Raw genomic sequence first — 20,256 nt, forward strand, 5'->3', positions numbered from 1 at the left:
TAAGAGTTTTCTTCCTGTGGCAGCCAGTCAGAAATCCTGCTGATGGGCAGGCTTATGAGAAGCAGATTATGTCATTTTGATAAAGCTCTCTTTTGGCTTTGCCTACCCAACCTTTCTGACAAATAGTCTGAAATGCATTCAGGTTGTCTGCCACCCACACTACAACCAATAAAATCAGAATCATACCTCAGAGGAAAAATAAAAACATGGAAAACCACAATGGAGTACTTAATAAGTTATTACATCAGCAGAGGTTTGTGTGTGCATGTGTCTCTCTCTCTACAAATACCAACAAATGTGTGCACACGTGCACGCACACACACACTCTCTTTTCTGTCAGGAGTTTATATTGCCAGTGGATTTGCTTGATTCATAAAAGCATATTGTTGCCTAAAACACATCGGCAGAGACAAGTTTTACTAAGGAAAAGGACATTGTTTATTTATTTTTAAACACTATTACATTGGCAGACTATTATTTAAAAAGGAAGACCATATTATATTAGTTCAAAACTAGCCTGTTAAGCATATATATTTAAACTCTAATTTTACACATAATGAAAGAAAATTTTATTTTACAAATAGCTATTCTTAATAAGTCTTATGAAAAAAAACATGTTTTAAAAATAACTGCCAAAATCTCCCTCTTTAAATATACAAAACCCCTTGGCTGTTCTGAAGATTTCCTCCTTAGAAGCCAAAAAATATCTAAGTCAACAGCTCAGTCCTCATCAAACCCTATTGAAAGCAGTAGTGATATAAAAATGTAAAAGCACTGTACAAAGTAAATAAGTACAGCATTTGCAGGTCTTAATACTGTACATTGTATCTGTTTTAAAAATGTTTTTTTTATTTTGTATTTTACAAAAACTCCTATTTCAAAACAACAACAACACAAAATTGAACATTCTTCCCTGTGTGTGGATAACAGAAGCCATTGTAATTATATCTTGTTACCGAAATTTCTGGTTTTCAGGGGGCAGTATGGAATTGACATTTCACCATCTTGATCAGGTGCGAGGTATATTATTTAGCTAAACCCAATTCTTCTCTCAGAGAAATCAATAGGAGTTTTACCACTGAAGTCAATGAGAGTATGATTGCACTCCTGTATTTCTTCAGCATGTCATTATCTCTTAATATTAGGCAAATGGCTCCCCTCTCCATTCCACGAAGCTAAATTCATTCAAGCCCCTTAATTCATCAACAAGAGAAATAAAATGGAAAAGTTCAGAGGTTTATGAGTAAATTCACTGTACAACTCAAGTATATTTATTTTAACTGAATTATTATAATGACTAGACACAATCATCTAACCATGGATGGCCTGCTTATGTTGTATTCCCCCGCCCACATAACCTGATTATTTCCCTGGAGGGAGAGAGAGAGAGAGAGCGAGTGTGAGTGTGAGTGTGTTCCTTCATTGCTTCCCTTATAGTCCCTTCTGGCACTTCTTCTGGAATGAGCTTTTCAAGAAGGAACGGTAGCCAGGGTCATCCACATACTCATTCTTAAAGCGGGAACTCAATACTCTCTGCCTCTTCTTTTCTCCCTGGATAATATCTGCTCCATAAAACGTGTCTTCAAACCTCATGTCGGAGGCTGTAGACTAAAAACAGACATTAATTACACCATCAGTTTCACAAAGGACATTCCACTCCGACACTCTCCAAGTTGCACAAGAGCAGAGATACCTTTGGTTTTGGGAGACAGCAAGTTATTTCACTGATTAAACTGATATGTAGCCATCAGTATCTTACAGCATGCAGTTTCATGGCAGCGGTTCAAGGAAAATTCATGCATGTTAAATACATGTTTAACCTTTTTATTTGCTTGATGCACACACCATGGTGTTTTGTTCCATAGATCTGTGAGGTCTCCTAAATTCATTTGACTAACCCTAGCTGCTTTGTGATTTGACTGCAGAAAAAGATCACAGGAATTAACTCTGGGAAAGACTATATTGGATCCAGTCTGTCCTGATGGTGGAATAGCTTTATTTCCAACCATAACATGTATTACCTAGTGTTTTATCCAGGCTAGTTTTAAAAATGCAAAGGACCTTCTCATGTAGGCTATTAAAAAGATGCCTGTACAACTGCACAAATTGTGTGGAGAGGGAAACAAGTACAGCCAGTGCTAGAGAATGTACAAATAATAGACAGCAACTGAACCAAAATAAAAGGAGGGCAAATTACCAGTGCCTAGAAAAAAAAAACCAAAAGTGATAATAAGAAGAAATGTAGGACTCTCTCCCATTATCAAAGCCAGTATCAAAAATCCCCTGGCCTATTAACGGTGTGGTTTAACAAGACATTTCACATACTTACAAGGAAGGGGGAAGCCAAAATTATGAACTGTGGGGCTGATCCTCCAAGGAACTTTGTATCCTTGGTTTGTACAGACTACAGTTTACAGGAAGTGCTCATCATCATCATGTGGATGGGCTGCCTATTGGGGAATCAGAGCTACTAAGAGGGAAACCCTATTATGCAGAAGCACAGGTATAAGTTTTCCAGGGGGGAAAACTGTACTGCTTATCAATAGCAACTGCAGTGTTCCTGGGGTTTCTTTTATTTTGTTATCTAAATTTGCTGCATCTAAATTATACTTATCTCTTATCAAATGGTAATGGTGTCGTGTGCAGCAGTGAAATGCTGATCTATAAAACAAATATGTTTATTTAAAAAAATAGCAAAACCCCAGCTATGTCTGTATTGTTATTCTTTGTCAAATGCAACAATAAAACAGATTTACAGTACATCTAGTTAATTATAAACTTCTGTTATGAACACTCTATAAAACAATAAATGGTAATGGGACCTTTTCTGAGTATAATGAAAAACAACCCACCACCCACCCGCAGCCAGGTGGTCTATTTATTGTTTCTTTTCCAAGAACCTTCCATGTTAACCCTTAGGACACTGAAGGATGAGCACACTCATTCTGAGTAAATTGGCACTGAAGTGATGAGGTGAAGAATACCTAAATGACTTATTCTCCCCCTCCTCCTTCCTCCCTCAGTCTTATCTCCTTCTGCACTGCTGAGCACAATAAGGAAACTTCCTTACAGGAAAACAATCTCTGGTTTCTCTGCCTCTCCAAGGTGCCAGTCCCAGTTCTTCCTTTTCATGCAGCCAGCTCCATGCCAATCGTTTCCCTGACTGCACCCCTAGCTTGGGATATGTGGCTCAGAACTGGTGGTATGGAACAGCAGCTAGTACATGCATAAGCTAAGGAAGCCGTGGAAAGGACTGGGATCTGCTTCAAATAATGCCGACTCAACTCTACCTTCAATTGCTAGAAACCCTCCCTCATTCTGTGACCTTAGGCTAAGTGCAGACATTCAGGAGAGTTAGAGGGAAGTTAGATTCGAGTCAAAATGGCCACCCAATCCAAGGTACATCAGGATGGGGTGGGGGGGGAGGAGGGGCTATCTGGAGGGGCAAGCAGGCTTGGAGGGGGAACAGGGGTTTGCAGGGGATTGGGGGGGGCAGGTGGTGTCTGCAGGAGTGATCAGTAGGATGGGGGATGCAGGCAGTGTCTGTGAGAGAATGGCAGGGGGCAGGCGGGATCCATAAGGGGATGGAGGGAGGTAGGCAGGATCCACACAGGGGAGCAACAGGGCATTCCCTGTCCTGGGGCTGTGCAGGTACCTACACTGAAGTTCCATGCCCCAATCTAACCTAGATTAAGTAAATCTAATACTACACTGATCCAGATCCACCTTAGATCAGGTTCCACCATTTTTAGACCAGTCTATGTGCGTGTAACTTCTGTACTGTTATGGGCTTAGATTGATTTCAGATCACTGAGCCTGGGTTTGAGCGTAAGGTCCACATCCGGGGTGAACTAAGTTAGACTGAGTGACCATTTTGAACCCAATCTAGCCTCCCCCTAACCCCCGCAAATGTCTGCACTTAGCTTAAGTGATTCCCCTACACAGAACTAAATAGACCTGCACCCACAGATGAACACTAGAATCAGCTAGTTTCCAAGTTGTTACCATACTTGGCATAGTATATTCAAAAACACTTCTTCACACAGTAAGAAACCCACTGTATGTTGCTCTTCTGTTCACAGTCACAACAAGATTTTTGCTAGTTCTTACACTTCAGTTTTGGAAGTTAAAAAATACAAGTGAATTGTTAATAAACAGAACAGCAGGGGTTACATGCCAATAACATGGGCAGGGATCCTAGTGTGCCTATAAAATATGCATGTGGACCTTGGCTTTGGTGGCTAGGTCACTAAACATCATCCTATTCTACCCCATGCAGCAGCCCAAATTGTGCCAAGATGCATGGAGTCCTTATGCTTCTCCACTTTGGGCTGAAAAGACCTCTATGAAACAAGATTTGACCTAGGCTCAGGCATGATCCAGGTCACTCACCAACTCCTCTTAGGCTCCTATGCGATTGGGGTTTAAGTAATATTATGCAAGACATGCATGGCCCATGACTGCCAACTTTCATTTGCCAGCACCTGGGGAGAACCATGAACTGCAGGGCAAAGCAATTTGAAGCCATGGATGTACCTGGGGAGCAGGAAACTCCCCATTCCCCAGCTGCCATTTCCATGTGCGGGAGGGAAGGGGGGGGTCTTTATAGCTCCCTATGCACAAGAGATCGATGACCCTCTTCCCAGTGTCTGGATCCAAACATCTGGGGAGATTCCAAAACCATGGATGCAGCCCAGCTGCCAATGCATCACTCCACAAAGCAGCACATGCAGCTGGGGAGAAGGGAGCTCCCAGCTGCCATTTCCATGGGTGCCCCAGGAACTTAAGTGGCTATGCTGCTGGGAGCCTTAGCTGCATACCTGCTTTTTAAAGGTCTGGGACAGTGAGCCCGACATCAAGGAGATGTTCCCTGATGTTGGGCTCAGGCTCCCTACCCACCCTTCTGTCTCTTAAGATCTGGCAGAGGCACCAGGTTCAGGACCTAGTGCTGCCTCAAGCTGGATCCCGCTTATTGGGCAAGGGGAACCTGTGTCCCAGACTTCAGGACTGCCCAGTGCTAGATCTTGATGCTCAGCTGATATGCCACACCTTCAATTTAAGGCATGACACAAACATGTGAAACATCTTTGTGGTTCACTGGCAATATTATCGTGCCACAAATTGGCTTTAATGTGTGGCAGGGTTACTATTTATGGTGCAATTAACATTTTAATTGCACCACAAATACAACATGTGTCAGGGCCCTTCTGGCTTCTCTGGTCTGTTCTGATCCAATTCTTCCTGGGAAAGGTATGTAAATTCTACACAAGTCTCTGAATATACTGCTAGAGTAAACAAAGATTGAGGGTCTGTTTGACAAATTGCACACTACCCCAGGAAGTAGGATACCTAGGTCCTAGGTTCCTCTCAAGGCATAAACCTACATCTTCCACTTCCCAGAGAATGCCTTGACTATACGGCCATGGGAAAGTCAGGGCTCTCAGCATTTTGCACCCCACTGCTTGAAGCAGGGTCACTGGCCAACCAAGGGTAAAGGACTCATGGGGACAAAGGGAGAGCAAGTAAGAGAGTCTGTTCCACAGTGGGGTGGTGGGTAGTCCCCTGGAAGCACTTGATTATGGCCCCAATCACAATTCTGCTTGTAAATTTTATCCATGGACTATGATACAAAATACATGAAAGACATTGGGAGAAGGAGCTAGAAACCAGGGGTCCCTCTCTTCTGATACAGTGCCCACCTCACTGGACCATGAAGCCAAACTCCTCTTAACTGGTCATCTCTTGGCCCCATGACTCTTTTCAGTCGCTGTTTACATGGCCAGCCCCAAAGGGGGGGGAGGGGGGGGTGTAAACTGTCTCTGAAACACCCTGTCATTCATGATGGGCAATTGGCTAGTACGTAATATAAACTTCCTCTTACCTCCAGTAGTTGTATGTTAGAAACAAACAGTTCTTAGTCCTAAAGAAGATATGTTCCTTATGAGCCAGCATTTTATATTATATGGTACCGTACGTGACCAACTAGCTGTCACCTATTGGTTGTCAGGAAACGGGAACATTTTAGACCTAATCCAAAGCGCACTGGAGTCCTTGGAAGTTTTTCATTAAATGCATTTTGGACAAGTACCTACTTCTTTAGGTTCAGCTTGTTGTATTTTGTTAAACTTTGCGATTTCAGAACTATAAAGCTTTGAGAAGTTGGGAAGTTAAAATAAACACTGTATGTACTTGATAAGAGTATGGAGCAAACAGTGCATCTGTCAATGTGAGAAGTTTCCTTACTTGATTCTTCATGATCTGACAGATGTCCCTTTCAACAGTCAAGAGATGTGCCTGATGACAGTATTTTTCTGTACTGGAAGAAAAGTAAACCATTCTCACTGGCCACTGTACACTTTTATAAGTTGTGTTAATTTACCCACTCACACTTGCATACACTCTTCACAAAAATCCTTGTACAGTATATGAGGGGCTAATTCAGCTCAGCTGAATGACAGTTAGAGTAAGTTAAAGAGTATAACACTTATTTGCAAATACTTACAAAACGTGCCTTCACTCTTTTAGGCAGCTCTTCATCGAGGGTGTAGATCTCTTCCCGCTTCATTGCTATCTGAGACCCATCTTCAAATTCAACCTGATTTAAGAAACAGGAATTTTAAAAATAAAGTCAAATCATTATTACAATCCTTGGAAGCTCTCCAACAACAGACATATGCAACAATTTATGTATAGAGATATAGGAAATTTAACATTTACATATGTCTGGTTATTTCTTTTTAAGAAGGAAATACAAAGAAACAGCATGAACTCCACAGTTAAGAATTAAGGGTGTACTTCATAAATAATCACCATTTAGGTTAAAGTGCAGAAGGACTGCAACACCAGCGCTGACATTTGTACAAAAAAATTCAAATGTATTTGATTAGGAATACTAAATAATATCAAAGTATACAACATTGCTTTATAAAGACATCTTAACAATATGCTGCTATGTTCTTTACATTCATTTCTTATATTCTAACTCATACAAATTAATTTTACCAGCTTGTGTTTCAAGGGTACCCAAGACCAAATGAAATGTAAGAAGGTATGAGTGACACTAAAGGAAATACCAGTTAACAGAATTACACTGAATCTGATGGAATTTCTTTAAAACGCTCTGTTCAGAAGATGAAAATCTTTATCATGCTTAGGTTTAGATTTAATCCAACATGAACCCCTTTAGGAGAAAATGAGAAAGGAAATGTAGCTAGGTGTGGGGAATGCTAAAATACTGAGCCTTTGAACCATTTATAACTTTCTCAATAGCTACTAACTTTAAAAAAACATTTGGTAGAATATTTCACCTGTCAGGCATAGTTTGAGTTCCTTTAGAAACTTTAGTTAAAAGCAAGTCTGCAGAAAACTCATAAAGGACCCAATCCTGAAGTCTTGTTTGACTATCTGACTGATTACCAGAGATCCGGGTTTTCTGTTTCCCACGGAAAAACAAAGAAAACCATGGATTTCCTGGTTTTATCAGAGAAAACACAGATTTTCTCTTTTAGCAGAGAAACACACAGATATCCCCCTCTTGCAAAGAGCTCTGCAAGCTGGCAGAGTTCCAGCCTGCAAGAGCTGTTTGCAAAAACGGCGGGAAAGCCTCAACCCTGCCTGGAGGGGCAGAGGGAGGGGGAGGGAGAGGGGGAAGGGTGGAGCCTGCGACTTTTAGTCAGTCGCAAGGCCTAGGTCAGGCTCACTTTCCTCCCAGAGCCTGTGAAGTGGTAACTGGGGCTTGCAGGGGGCTGAGGGGTTGCAGGGCAGGGCTGGGGTGGAAGCTGGCTGGGGGCTGAGGGAGCAGGCAGGTGTTGGGGAAGTACATGGAGTGCCTGGCCAGCGCCTCCATGTGCAGCCTCCCTTAAGGGCCGCTAAAGTCACTTTGGTTTCACATACCCCTGGCCAGGCACTCTGGCCACGAGCAAGGAGGCGTTGGGGAAATGCACAGAGTGCCCGGCCAGCTCCACATCGCCCTGTTCGCGGCCAGAGTGCTTGGCCAGGGGCACATGAAACCAAAGTGGCCCTAGCAGCCCTTAAGGGAAGCCACACATGGAAGTGCTGGCCGGGAGCAGGGAGGTGTGGAGCCAGCTGCACACTCCATGTTGTTCACTCTCATGGGACAGGGGAGACCGTGCCCCCAGATCTGTGGGGGGGAAGGCTGCTGGCTCGAGCTCCTGCCCTGCTTCCCTCCTATGGGGCCACTGTAGCCCTGCTCCCCTCCCTGCGACCCAGCACAGTTGGGGACAGAGGAGCCGTATGGGGATCTCCTAGCAGCTGCCCGTTCTGCGCTGCCCCAGCAACGCGCCTCCTGCACGCAGGGCTGCACTGAGGGAAGCAGTGTGGGGCTCCACTACTCAGAGCAGCAGCAGGTGCAGGAGGCACAGAGAGGGAGCAAGAAAATCCTGGCATGACCCTGCTGTTTCCAGCCATGCCAGGTCTTGCCTGTGGGGCTACAGCAGCCCCATGGGAAGGAAGCAGGGTAGGAGCTCGAGCCCGCAGCCTGCCCCCTGCATTGATCTGGGGGCACAGGTTCCCCTTGCCCCCTGGGAGTGTGCATGGCCACCAGAAGCCAGCCCCACCCCTGCCCAAGTCAGCAGCAGGCAGGCAGCAGTGCGGGAGTCAGCTCTGTGCTCCTGTTGCAGATGCCTTCTGTTGAGGGCAGGGAGCTGTGAACCTGAGTCCCTGGTCCCATACCCCTAACAGCTGGGGACCCCCTCTAGCAGGGAAAGGGGCATGAGCAGGGCTGGGGGGCTGTTGTGGGGGCAGAGAGGGGCACCAGCAAGGCCGGGGGGCGTTGTGGGGGGCCTTTAATTTAAATAATGGATTTTGGGGGTTTTGTCAGATAATCTGCAATTTTTTTTCAAGGAAAACCAGGAACCCTGCTGATTAGAATAGGTAGCAGGTAAGAGTTGCAGGACTAGGTCTAAGCTATGTACACCCAGATATAGCACTGATACACTATACATCAAAACTTAGTTTTAAATCTTTGTTTGGTGAAGTTGACTGAGTCCAAGCATTTCATACACTACACAGAAACAATCAAGAGTGATCTGGAGCTTTTCAGTTGAGCAGGCAAACAGGACACCATCATCAGTGTACTGAAGATCAGAAATGGAGGCTTTGATTATTGTTTATCTTGGATTTGGAATGTAGCTGGTTTATGTCAAAGAGATTCCCATCCATGTGATACTGGATGCTGACTGCAGATGAAAGTCAATCAGCAATGAGAAGTGGAATAGATGTGATATAATTGGAAAAGAGTGTTGTTGCAATCACCATCCTTGCTTGACTCAGGTTCTAATAGTGAAAGGGTCCATTTCTGAGCCATTGCTTAGGATAGTTGCTATTATGACATTGTGATGGAGTCTGACAATGGTAACAAATTTTCATCAGGATTTCCTATAAGGCCTTTCTGTTGACTGAATCAAAGGACTTAGTTAGGTTAATGAAGGCCATGTAAAGATACTGAAGTTGCTAGTGGCACTTCCCTTGTAGCTTTGTAGAAACAAATATCATATCTAGTGCATATGAGTGGTCAAAACCACATTGGGACTTGGGCAAAATCTCCCCAGCTAGGAAAGCACGTCTACTGATGACAATATGGGTGTGGATCTTTTCAGCTATGAATATGAGTGCAATAGTTACTGTCGTATTGAAATCTGATGAACCTCCTGTCTTGAACAAGGTAACAACTCTGGCATCTCTAAAGCCACTTGAAATTTGTTCATGTTTCCAGGTTTTTGTAATAATGTGCAACTGGTGAGCTGGTATCCCCAGGACCACATGCTTTGTTGTTCCTTCATCTGTGTAATGGTTTTCAAGGCCCCTTGACAACTTGGTGCATCTGCAAAGCAGTCCTTAATGGGGTGTTGTGGAATGGCTTTAATGGTATTGTTCTCTTTGTTTTGCTCTCAAATTTTTCTCTCGGTCTCAGCTTTAATGTGGTGTTAAATGTCTTGCCTCTGTTTGGAGCTGATGTAATTCTGCCAAGCTTTGACGGCTCTCCTGTTACTGTGAAAGGGTGCAGGCGGAAGTGCAGCTCCCAGCTGTAACTCAGAACAATTTTTGCAAAGCACTCCAAGTTACGTTACCCTGGACCAAACAGAAGTTCACTGTTGGTTCCAGGGGGAGGGGAATCTAGCTGTGGCTGGGAGCCTGCAGCCAGGTTCCCATAGCAACAGCCAGGCTCTCTGCCAGCGCTCACTGTTTTCACAATTGGAGGGGGGAGGCTCCAATAAATCTTCCCCGCTCTCAGAGGGGGGAGGAGGGGGAGGCTGAAAAAAATCCCAGACTGAACTCCCTGCACTCCTTTCCCCACTCCCATTCTGAAAACAGAGACAGACGGACAAGTTGCAAAAGACGCTACATTTTGAAATGTCTTATATGATATGTCATACAATAAGGGGTCAGATTTTCACCCAATCAGCCATTTTTTAAGGTGTTTGCAGCCATGCACTTGTGTTTGGTCACAGCTATAAGCTGCTTTCTGTGGCCAAATCAGGTGAAAATTGTCACTTCTGTCTGCACCCAATGACAGCTTGAATTTCTCTATCATTTTCACTGAACCATAGAAAAAGTAGTTCTGGAAGGGACCTCCAGAGCTCATTCAGTCCAATCCCCACCTGAGGCAGGATCTTCCCTGTTCCACCCCCCCCCCAATCCTACACAAATCCATGGTTTAATTCAGGGGTGTCAAAGAAAGACCTTGCTAAAAACGATCATCTCCAGCACTGCTTCAGTGGGAAACTCTCTGACCTCCCTGATAATCTTGACACCACTGATCGGTGGAACAGCCCCAAGAAAGGAATCCATTAGGTGTGTGAAGATCCTATATGCTGGATCCAGCCAGTGGATCCCCATCATCCAGCCCCTGGTGCTTTCCTAGGTCTCAGAGTTGACCCACACCACAGATTGGCCCCACACAGGGTGCAGGCCCCACACTCCAAGTGGTGCCTGCTCTGGCCAATCTGGGACCGTGTTATGCACATGGTGCCCACTCCACCTGGTTTGGGATTATGGTACATGCAGCACCCACTCCAGCTGGCCCAGAACCTGCACTGTATGCAGTGCCTGTCCTGGCTGGTTTAGGGCAGGATCTGCATGCAATATGGGTCCTGAACTGGCCAGAGGGGATGCTGCATACAGTGCCTGTCCCAGACTAGTCAGGTTTTGCATGTGGTGCAATCCCAGAGCATCCAAAGTGGGGGCTGAATGCACTGGATCCCGCTTGATGGGGGAGAAGGGCAGTGAGTTCAATATGGCTGGTGGACCAGTCTCATGCAACTCATCTGGCCCGTGGGGCCAGATGACTGACACACTTAGTCTAACTTATTAGGAAACTACAGAGTCGGCCCTGAGACGACCAGAAGAAATCACATCCTAAACTTCTAGAGTTAAAGCACGGGGACAATGAGTTCTGATCGTTTCTTTGTGGAGAAGCCAAGAGATTCTTTGCATAACTAATGGAATGGATGCATTTCTTGAGGCTCCCCCAGTGATCAATGGTGTTAAGATCATCAGGGAGGTCAGAGAGTTTCCCCTGAAGCACTGCTGAAGATGATTGCTTTTATCAGGGTCTTTCAAGCATTCAAATTTGAACCTCTTCCTTGGTTGCTTCTTTTGTTTACATCCTTCTGGGGCAATATGAATGGATAGTATGGAACGTATCAAACCATGATCCATCAAGCAGTTATCTGCCCTAATCATACTTCTGGTGATATGGAGGTCACAATGGTCCTGGGCATGTACTATGATACAGTCAATCGGGTACAAGTGTTTTGGGTGGTGATGCATCCATGATGTCTTCCATATGTTGCTTTGGTGGAATAAGGAGTTTGTAATGAAGAGATCATATTCCAAACACTTGCTCAGAAGGAGAATTCAATTTGAACTGACCTTCCCCACTATTTCCTTTCCAAGCATTCCTTTCAACAGGTCAAGGTTGATGCCCAGTCTACAATTATTTTGGGGGAACTTGGTCAAGCTTAGAACAGAATTTTTTTTTGTCATCTGCATCAAGAGTCAGGGTGTATGCAATGATGACTCTTGCATGTTTCTGTTGGCCATTTGAAGACAAAGGGCTGCAAGATACTTACTGATGCCAACCAGACATTCTGGAATGAGTAAAAATCTTGATCTTCATAGCAACACCAGTGCCATGCATGTGTCTGTCTTTCAGCTTTTCCTTTCCAATAAAAGATCCAGCCACCACCACGCTCTGTAAACTACCCTACTCCTGCACATCTGGTCTCATTGGCTAAGTACAGATAGTCAAAAAGCCTGAGGCAGAATTGATTCAATCTATGCAACATTCTCTAAGCTGTGTAGATTGAACCATTAACGAACAGAATACAAATTCACTTATCAGTTGGCCAAGGCAAGCAGATGCCTGGCCAAGGCCAGAAGGCAGGGGACACTTGTGCATGCCTCCTTGCTCCACCAGGCTACAAATGTCCCAGCCCTGCCTCCTCGCCACCTTCTCAGCCATGGGGGCAGGCAGATTGGGGGAGGAACAAATCCCCCTGCCCCAGCCCCACTAGCCAGGATCTGTATAGTGGGGGGAGGGGGAAGTCCCAAAGATGGGGGCTTTCTTCCCCACGTGGCTCCACCAGGCTGCCAATGCCCCACACCTGTCAGACATGGGGGGGAAGTGTGGAGAGGGAATGTACCCCCCCTCCCCCACACTGTGCAGACCCCAGTTGGGGGCACACAGGGCCAGGACAGAGGGGTCTGTTCCTCCCTCCACCCCTGTGCTGGTGGGGCTGCCTGAGCTCTGTGACACCCAAGGTTGGGGCCCCTGGGCTGGGCTGGAACAGACAAGCTGGAGCAGAGGCTAGCCTGCCCGACATGTGAGGGGAGTTTGCAGGGATCTGCACAGACTCTTGGGATGCATGGGAATGAGATCTAACTTATGTCAAAAGGGGATCTGGGACAGAAGTTCGAGACCAGTTTAACCTAAACCAATTATATCTGATACTACATCCATCCAGGTCTATCTTAAACTGGTTTCAGCCATTTTGAAAGCAGTCTATGTGCACTGAACTTCTGTTCTGTCACAGGTTTGAATTGGTTTCTGATCACTTATACTTGTTTATTTGTAAAGTCTGTCCCTAGTCACTAAATTCAGCAGTGTCAATATCAATAATACATGTTCTTCGGTCATGAGTGTTATCCTTCACTCTGGTCAGTCATTGTTAAGATTGTCCATCAGGGTGTGGACATTCCAGCTCACAAACTTCATTACTTGATTTGGACTCAGAGTGATCGCACTAGAAATGATTTTCCAGTCAGGTGAAATGAAAAACTATGTTTAAGAAATCTTTTCTAGTCCCCGACAATATGAGGTGAGCAGAGTGGATCCCAGTCATGGCTGCAGCTGATGAATTGCACACATCGCAGTTCCAAGTACAAAATTACCATCATACAACCATCGCTTTCATGTAGGTCCATGAATAGGAGCCTCTGGTGGTCACTAGCACCTGCCCCTGTCACCACTCACCCATCACTGTAGGACTTGCTATTGAAGGAAGACAGTTCAACATGTCTTATGTATGCCTTTATGCATCAGCAACCACACAATACTTCATAGGAAGAAAACCTTAATTCAAAGGCAAGGAAAATCTTGATGACCAGAGGTTTCTGTTCTGCTGCAGCCTTTATTCACCTTTGCAGCCACTGCGAAATAGTCTTCCTTCATCCACCTGCTCCACCACCAAGGACCTTCATTTTTATTTGTTGATTGCTATTAGCCTGGAAATGTTACTCTTGACCTTGCTGCCATGGGTGACCCTACCAGGAGTACAAAACTCCAGACAGCAAAGCTGTTGAGGTTATTGGTAGGGATATTGTTTAGGATTAACATGTACAAGCTAACCTAGAGATGTTTGCTTACCTCCAAGCAAGAGTAGGCAGAACGAAGACAATGTGGAAATGGAGCTATTCTAATGACATAGCTACACATGAATGTGGGGAAACCACAGGCTATAGAATATCTATTGACCTCTACTCTCTTGAAGACCTGTATAACATCAAGGAGCTAGCCAGGATAAGAGACCAGGCCACAAGATGTGACTGATTTTGGAAAAACCTACAGTTATGGTGCAAAAGATGAAGCTATTTAGTCATACAATTATTTAGACAGAATACAATATGGCAGTCTAATTCACCCCAATTTACCAGACTGCATATGTTACAATTTTAACAAATAGTGTATGTATTATTTTGTATGCATTCTTCATGCAATTATTCACAAAGAAATAAAGATTCCTGCTTTACATGTTAAACCAAACATACATATTATACATTTAAACATTGAATAGAGAAAGAAAACCTGCTGCTACACTCCCATTCTGTGTACCTTGTTGTTCTCTCCATGTGGCTTTCTTGTATTAGAACATCATAAATTAACAATTTAATTGAAACTACTAGAAAGCATTTAATTGGGTACATGGACAATTTAGTCATCCAGTGAAGCTCACAAATGGATACTGAAAAGAAACATGCAAATAAATAAAATGACTGACACCACACACGGAGGTCTTAGGTTTTCAGAATTGTCTTTAAAATGCACAATGCTGCCTAGGATTTGTACAGAGAAACAAATCTCCAGTTAGATGCTGATGTGGATATTTGTGATCATGGTTGTGTGCCCTGCACACAGCTGGTTTCAAATTCTGTAAATTCCACATGACCATGAGCGAAATCTCACATAAGAATTCCTTTATCAAACTAGAACAGGTTTGTTGAAGGGTTTTTTTTTTCCAATCATATACTTGGGGAGCTTCCTAACCCTAAGCTAATCCATAGCCTCCAATATAATTTAGGAGGCAGTCTTTCTGATTTGCTCTAGGGCACAGGTGGAGAATTATTGACTGGAGGGCCACTTAAAGAGTTTTGGTGAGACATTGAGGGCTGGAGGTGGGGCTGGGGAGATGCCAACTGATCCTATCCAGCCCACTGGCCACAACTGGGAGCCACTCCAGTCTGCTGTAGCTGGGGCCAGGCTGAGCTGCATACTGCGCAGACTCCTCTATCCTCCTGCATTCATCCCTTCCTCCCTGCCTGCTTCCTGCTGGCACTGCACAGTCCTGGCACTGTGGCTGCTGGCAGGTAGGCCTGCACAGGACAGGGTGCAATGCAGCATGCTGAGTAGCTGTCCCACCTGCCCACCTGCTGCAATGAGCTGCTGCCACCACGCTGCACCAGAAAAGTTGGGGGCCAATGCGACTCATCTCCTAGTGATGCTGTAGTGGCAATGGCTCATTGCAGTGGGGAAGCAGACAGACAGGATAGTTACTTGGCAGTACGCATCATGCCCTGCCCCATGTGGGCCTGGCTGCCAGTCACAGCACCAACAGGAAGCCGGGCAGAGGAGATGGATGCCGGGGGGGGGGGGGGGGCGGGGGGGAAAGAGAAGAGTATGTGTGCTGTATGCCCCAGCCCCAGCTGCGGCAGGGCAGAGCAGGGTGGTGCAGGGCACATCCCTCCATCCTGAGGCTCCCAGCGGTGGCTGGCAGGCTAGACAGGATCAACTGGCAGGCCAGATACAACCCATGGGTCATATTTTGCCCACCCCTGCTCTTGGGGCTGCTGCATTTGTCAGAATACCTGCAGTACTGTGTGTGGCAACCTTGACCTAACATGCTGCCCTTTTTGCCTTCTCCATGCCCCTGTCACAGGGCTTGCAAGGGATCACTGAAAGGCAGCAATAGAGTGGTTATCTATAGCTCCTGTGCCAAGGGAATTCTCCTGTAGCTGGACAGGAGCCTTTCAGAAGCTCCTTATGCAGTTCCACCCATTGTAATGGTATCCGAGGGGAAGGGTGGGGAGGTGAAGATTTCAGTTCACTGCCTCAGTTTTTCTACCTGTGAAACTGGTTCTCATGAGGATTAATTGTTTTTAAAATGTTGTAAATATAAGCCGGTCTATAAAACAACTGTGCACAGGTTTTTATGCAGATCCTTTTATCTTCAAAACATAATACAGGTGGTAAACATAAGGGAAGCAGTACAGTTCAGAGATTTGTGCAAGAGATCAGGAACCTGGGGACCTCAGTTTGACTGAAAGTCATTGGAAGAAGTGAAAACATTATCAGAAGAAGTCATCTAACTTCTGTGTGCCTTCATTTACTGTGGACATTGCAATACTTGAGCACTTTCATGTAGAGCTGGTGAAGCTCTCAGATAGGAAGAATAATGTATGTGAAAAACACTAGCTATATAAAGAAAATACAACACATTCTTACTCTTAAAAAGTGCTATTATTTTACTGATTCTTAGTGCAGTTTCTACTATCCACTTGGGGACTCAAAGATAACTTATTTGTCTTAAATACATATCTATAAAACACAAATATGCTGTCTCTGAAACCACAAGTCAGATTTTGTGTCTTGCCCACAGTCATAGTTTCATAGTTGGTAGGGTCAGAAAGGACCTGAGCAGATCATCAAGTCCGACCCCCTGCCATGGCAGGAAAGAGTACTGGGGTCAAACGACCCCCGGCAAGGTGTTCATCTAGGCTCCTCTTAAAGAAACCCAGGGTAGGAGCCAGCACCACTTCTCTTGGAAGTTGGTTCCGGGTCCTAGCCGCCCTGACTGTGAAGTAGCTCCTCCTGATGTCTAGTCTGAATCTACCCTCTGCCAGCTTGTGACCGTTATTTCTAGTCACTCCTGGGAGTGCTCGGGGGAACAGGGACTCCCCCAATGCCTGCTGGTCCCCTCTGACTAGTTTGTAACAGGCCACTAGATCCCCCCCTCAGCCTTCTCTTGTGGAGGCTGAACAGGTTCAGGTCCCTTAGCCTCTCCTCGTAGGGCCTGCCCTGCTGCCCCCTGATTATGTGGGTGGCTCTCCTCTGAGCCCTCTCAATGTTGTCCACATCTCTCCTGAAGCGCGGCGCCCAGAACTGGACGCAGTACTCCAGCTGTGGCCTGACCAGTGCCACATAGAGGGGGAGGATCACCTCCTTGGACCTGCTCAAGATGCATCTGTGGATGCATGACAAGGTGCAGTTAGCCTTCCTAACCGCATCCCCACACTGTCGGCCCATGTTCATTTTGGCATCAATAATTATTCCAAGATCCTTTTCTGCCTCTGCACTGACAAGAAGGGAGTTCCCCTGCCTGTAGGTATGCTGCTGGTTCTTCCTCCCCAGGTGCAGTCCTCCATTTGCTTTTCCTTTTACAAAGTATATAACATATTGTTAAGTATGTGGTCAATCAACATAACATCGCCTCATCAAAAGGCTCAAAATATGCTACTTTAGTGTGTTTTGCATTGTCCTCCATCTTTTTCGGGACTGCCTCTGGATGCATAATATCAGGTGCCCATTAAAATATTACCTGATAATAAAAACAAACAGCAAAAAGAGAACAACACTGTATCACCCTGCAGTCTTAATAATCCAACTCTCCACCTTCATAGGAAGAACTCCACTGAACAACACTAGAGTCCTATAAAATTGCCTTCCTTCTGGAAGACAAGTAGAATTACAAATCTCCATGACTGTATTGTTCGTGTAAACATTTGAAGCCATTTTACTGGTTAATGTGAATGCATCACCCTTTAGGAGTCATGACCAAGTTCCACCATTTTAACACTGGCATGGACATTTCAGGTCTGGAGCAGAATGAGTTATTTATAACAGACATAAAGGCATTTGGAAGACAGGCACATAGTAATAAAGAAAGGCACTCACCTGATACATGTGTGCTACATTTGTTCCCAGATATTTTGCACTATACAGCTTTCCATCAGGCCATTTCACTTGGACAACCTCTCCCTCTGCAGGTGGACCAAGTTTTAGGCAATCTCTGCTCTATTTATAAAAAAAAAAAAAAAAAGATTGTTTCTCAAGTCAGTGAGTAAGCCATTACATTTTTTAAAATTACCAGTAAAATTACAACTTGATAATTGGAGAGGAGTTATTATCATGTGTGTTTGCAGCATTATAAGCCTGCTAACAGGCTAGCAAAAAAACGCTGTGCATTTTTGCGAGAAGAAAATAGTGACCAAAGAAACACTCTGAGCAACCTGATGTCACAATGTCAAAGCAATGCGTATGAATCAGAAAATTATCAGCACCTTTGCTGCCTTTCCCAAAGCCATTTCTGTCACACATTGGAAATGGGGTTTTAAAATGCAGTTATGTGTTTGCTAGGGTTATTTTCTTTTACATATTTGAGCAATTCATGTGTTGCTAACTCAAAAGCAGTCCTGCTAGATGCCAACTTTACTGACTAAATGTACACATGACTGGTCAAACTACACACAGCAAGCACATCAGTGAATTGCCTGCTTAGTGCAGTGGTTCTCAAACTTGTCAGACTCAAGGCACCTCTTCATTAGACTCAAGGCTCCCCTCAAAAATGCTTAGTTTTCACCTGTATTTTGGCTGTGGAAAAATAATAAAGTGCTTCTTCTGTTGCAAGCCACCCAGACCACAGCAGGTCAGGATATTTTTAATGCTATGGATTCTTATTTGAAATCCCTGCATTTATTTTGTGAATCATATTTCCACACCTAACAGTGCTAACATTGCGTGGCACCCTACAGCACCCTTGAAAGGAACTCAAAGCACCCTGGGATGCCACAGCACCCTAGTTGAGAATTACCAGCTTCAAGAAATACAGAAAGAGATTAATAGTTTAGAGTTAAGAATTTTGGGGTTTTTGTCCAGGGTATGCAAGGGGGGGTTTCTTTTGTGCTGCCTGGTGTGCTAGCAGATGAACGCATTTTATTTTGCCCACGTAAGGCAAAGATATGGCACTGTGTTACAATCCAAACTATTTACAAGTGAAAGGCAGGGTAGATTTAACCTTATAAACTAAATCTGAGATATATAGCATGAGTTTTCATGAGCCAGAGCTCATTTCATTAGATGTTGTGGAAGGACAATTTACAAATATTCACAAGTGGTTGGGCAGATCTAAAACACCTCCAGCCATATGTAAGTGTAGGTAATAGGTTCATTTTGGTACATTTGACACCATTCAGTGTCAGGAGCAAAGGAAATGCAGTCAGATAATAAGGCCAGGTATAGACATTTCACTTTTACCAGTATCAGAGATCAGAAACCAGTCTATACGCATAACAGAACAGAAGTTCAGCACATATAGACTGGTTTAAAAATGGTGGATCCTGGTCTAAGATTTGTCCCTACCTTCCCCCCCACCAAAGGATGAATGTGTGTTCTGTTCACTATCGATCTGATCTACACCACTTACATAAAACTGTGTAACTTAGATAAATTTCACCTCGGGCTTTTTGAATATCTGTACCTAGCCTAAGGGTGTGGACAAATGAAAGAATGCTTGAAGCCCTTTCAAAAGGAGACCATTTCAAAAGGGTAGCACCTGGTACATTCCAATTGTTGTGTGTGAATCAACTGAGAATGATTCAAATGCAGCAATCCATCCCAACTTTGACACTCCTTCATCCAGGGTTAAAGTCGGAGCAGGTTTGCTGCATTTGAATCACGCCAGCGCGTTCACATAGGACAATTAGAATATACCAGCTGCTCTCTTTTTGAAAGGGTTCCAAGAGTTCTTGTGTCCACAGCCTAAGCCAAACTGAGGCCATAAAGAAACATTCTGGGTGGCACCTCAAAGGAGGAGTAGCAGGGGAAGGAAAAATCGGCTACTACCATTCTTGAACTACTCAAATTCTGGGCCTGGTTCCTGGTGTAAAATAGAACAATCTAATCCTTTTGCTGGCTATGAACTCTCTCTATGGACTGCCCTGCCAGGCCAGATTAGCCAAGAAACTATTCACATAAGCCACATGCCCTTTTACCACATACAACCCCCAATGTAGAAGGGCCAGAGAAGAGTCTTTATGCTAATTCTGTGATCATTGAGTAGGCCTCTAGTGCTGGCAGTCTTCCCCAGAGATTCTCTTTGCCAGCCCTCTGCCCATGTAAACATGGCCATAGATTCAAATTGTGACTCATGTCATAACTGAAAGAAAATTAAGTTGTATTAATCCAGCACAGTATTTGGCACTAGTGGCAGATCTAGAATTCAAATATAGCAGGGCTGTTGCAAAACAGGATAGAGGTACACTGACAAGTTGTTGGAGGAAGCCTGCCTAATATCTAGTTTCAGTGATTTTCAACCAGGGTGCCATACCACCTCAGGGTACTATGAGATTTTGTCCAAGGTGATGCAGGGTACAACACAACATTAACACTGTTAAGTGTGCAAACATGATTCATACGATAAACACAGAGATTTCAAATAGGAAACTACAGTGTTTAAACCATTC

The 20,256-nt window shown here is 44.5% G+C and overlaps 1 protein-coding gene across 2 annotated transcripts in view; it reads right to left on the bottom strand.

Moving 5' to 3' along the window:
• Window positions 1–414: 414 nt before the first annotated feature.
• Window positions 415–20,256, bottom strand: part of KDM4C (lysine demethylase 4C) — a 490,147-nt gene continuing 470,305 nt past the window's right edge. The window contains exons 21-24 of one of the 2 annotated variants that reach the window (XM_019478152.2): window positions 17,690–17,809; window positions 6,503–6,595; window positions 6,244–6,316; window positions 1,519–1,608 (exon numbers count right to left, since the gene is read on the bottom strand). In XM_019478152.2, the coding sequence (XP_019333697.1) occupies window positions 6,275–6,316; window positions 6,503–6,595; window positions 17,690–17,809 (255 nt within the window). In that variant the 3' untranslated portion in view covers window positions 1,519–1,608; window positions 6,244–6,274. Of the gene's footprint in view, window positions 1,609–6,243; window positions 6,317–6,502; window positions 6,596–17,689; window positions 17,810–20,256 lie in introns of both variants that reach the window. The other variant, XM_006272325.4, reaches the window with a different exon arrangement.

The sequence above is a fragment of the Alligator mississippiensis genome, chromosome 3, assembly GCF_030867095.1.
Source record: "Alligator mississippiensis isolate rAllMis1 chromosome 3, rAllMis1, whole genome shotgun sequence".
Classification (NCBI taxonomy): Eukaryota; Metazoa; Chordata; order Crocodylia; family Alligatoridae; genus Alligator; species Alligator mississippiensis.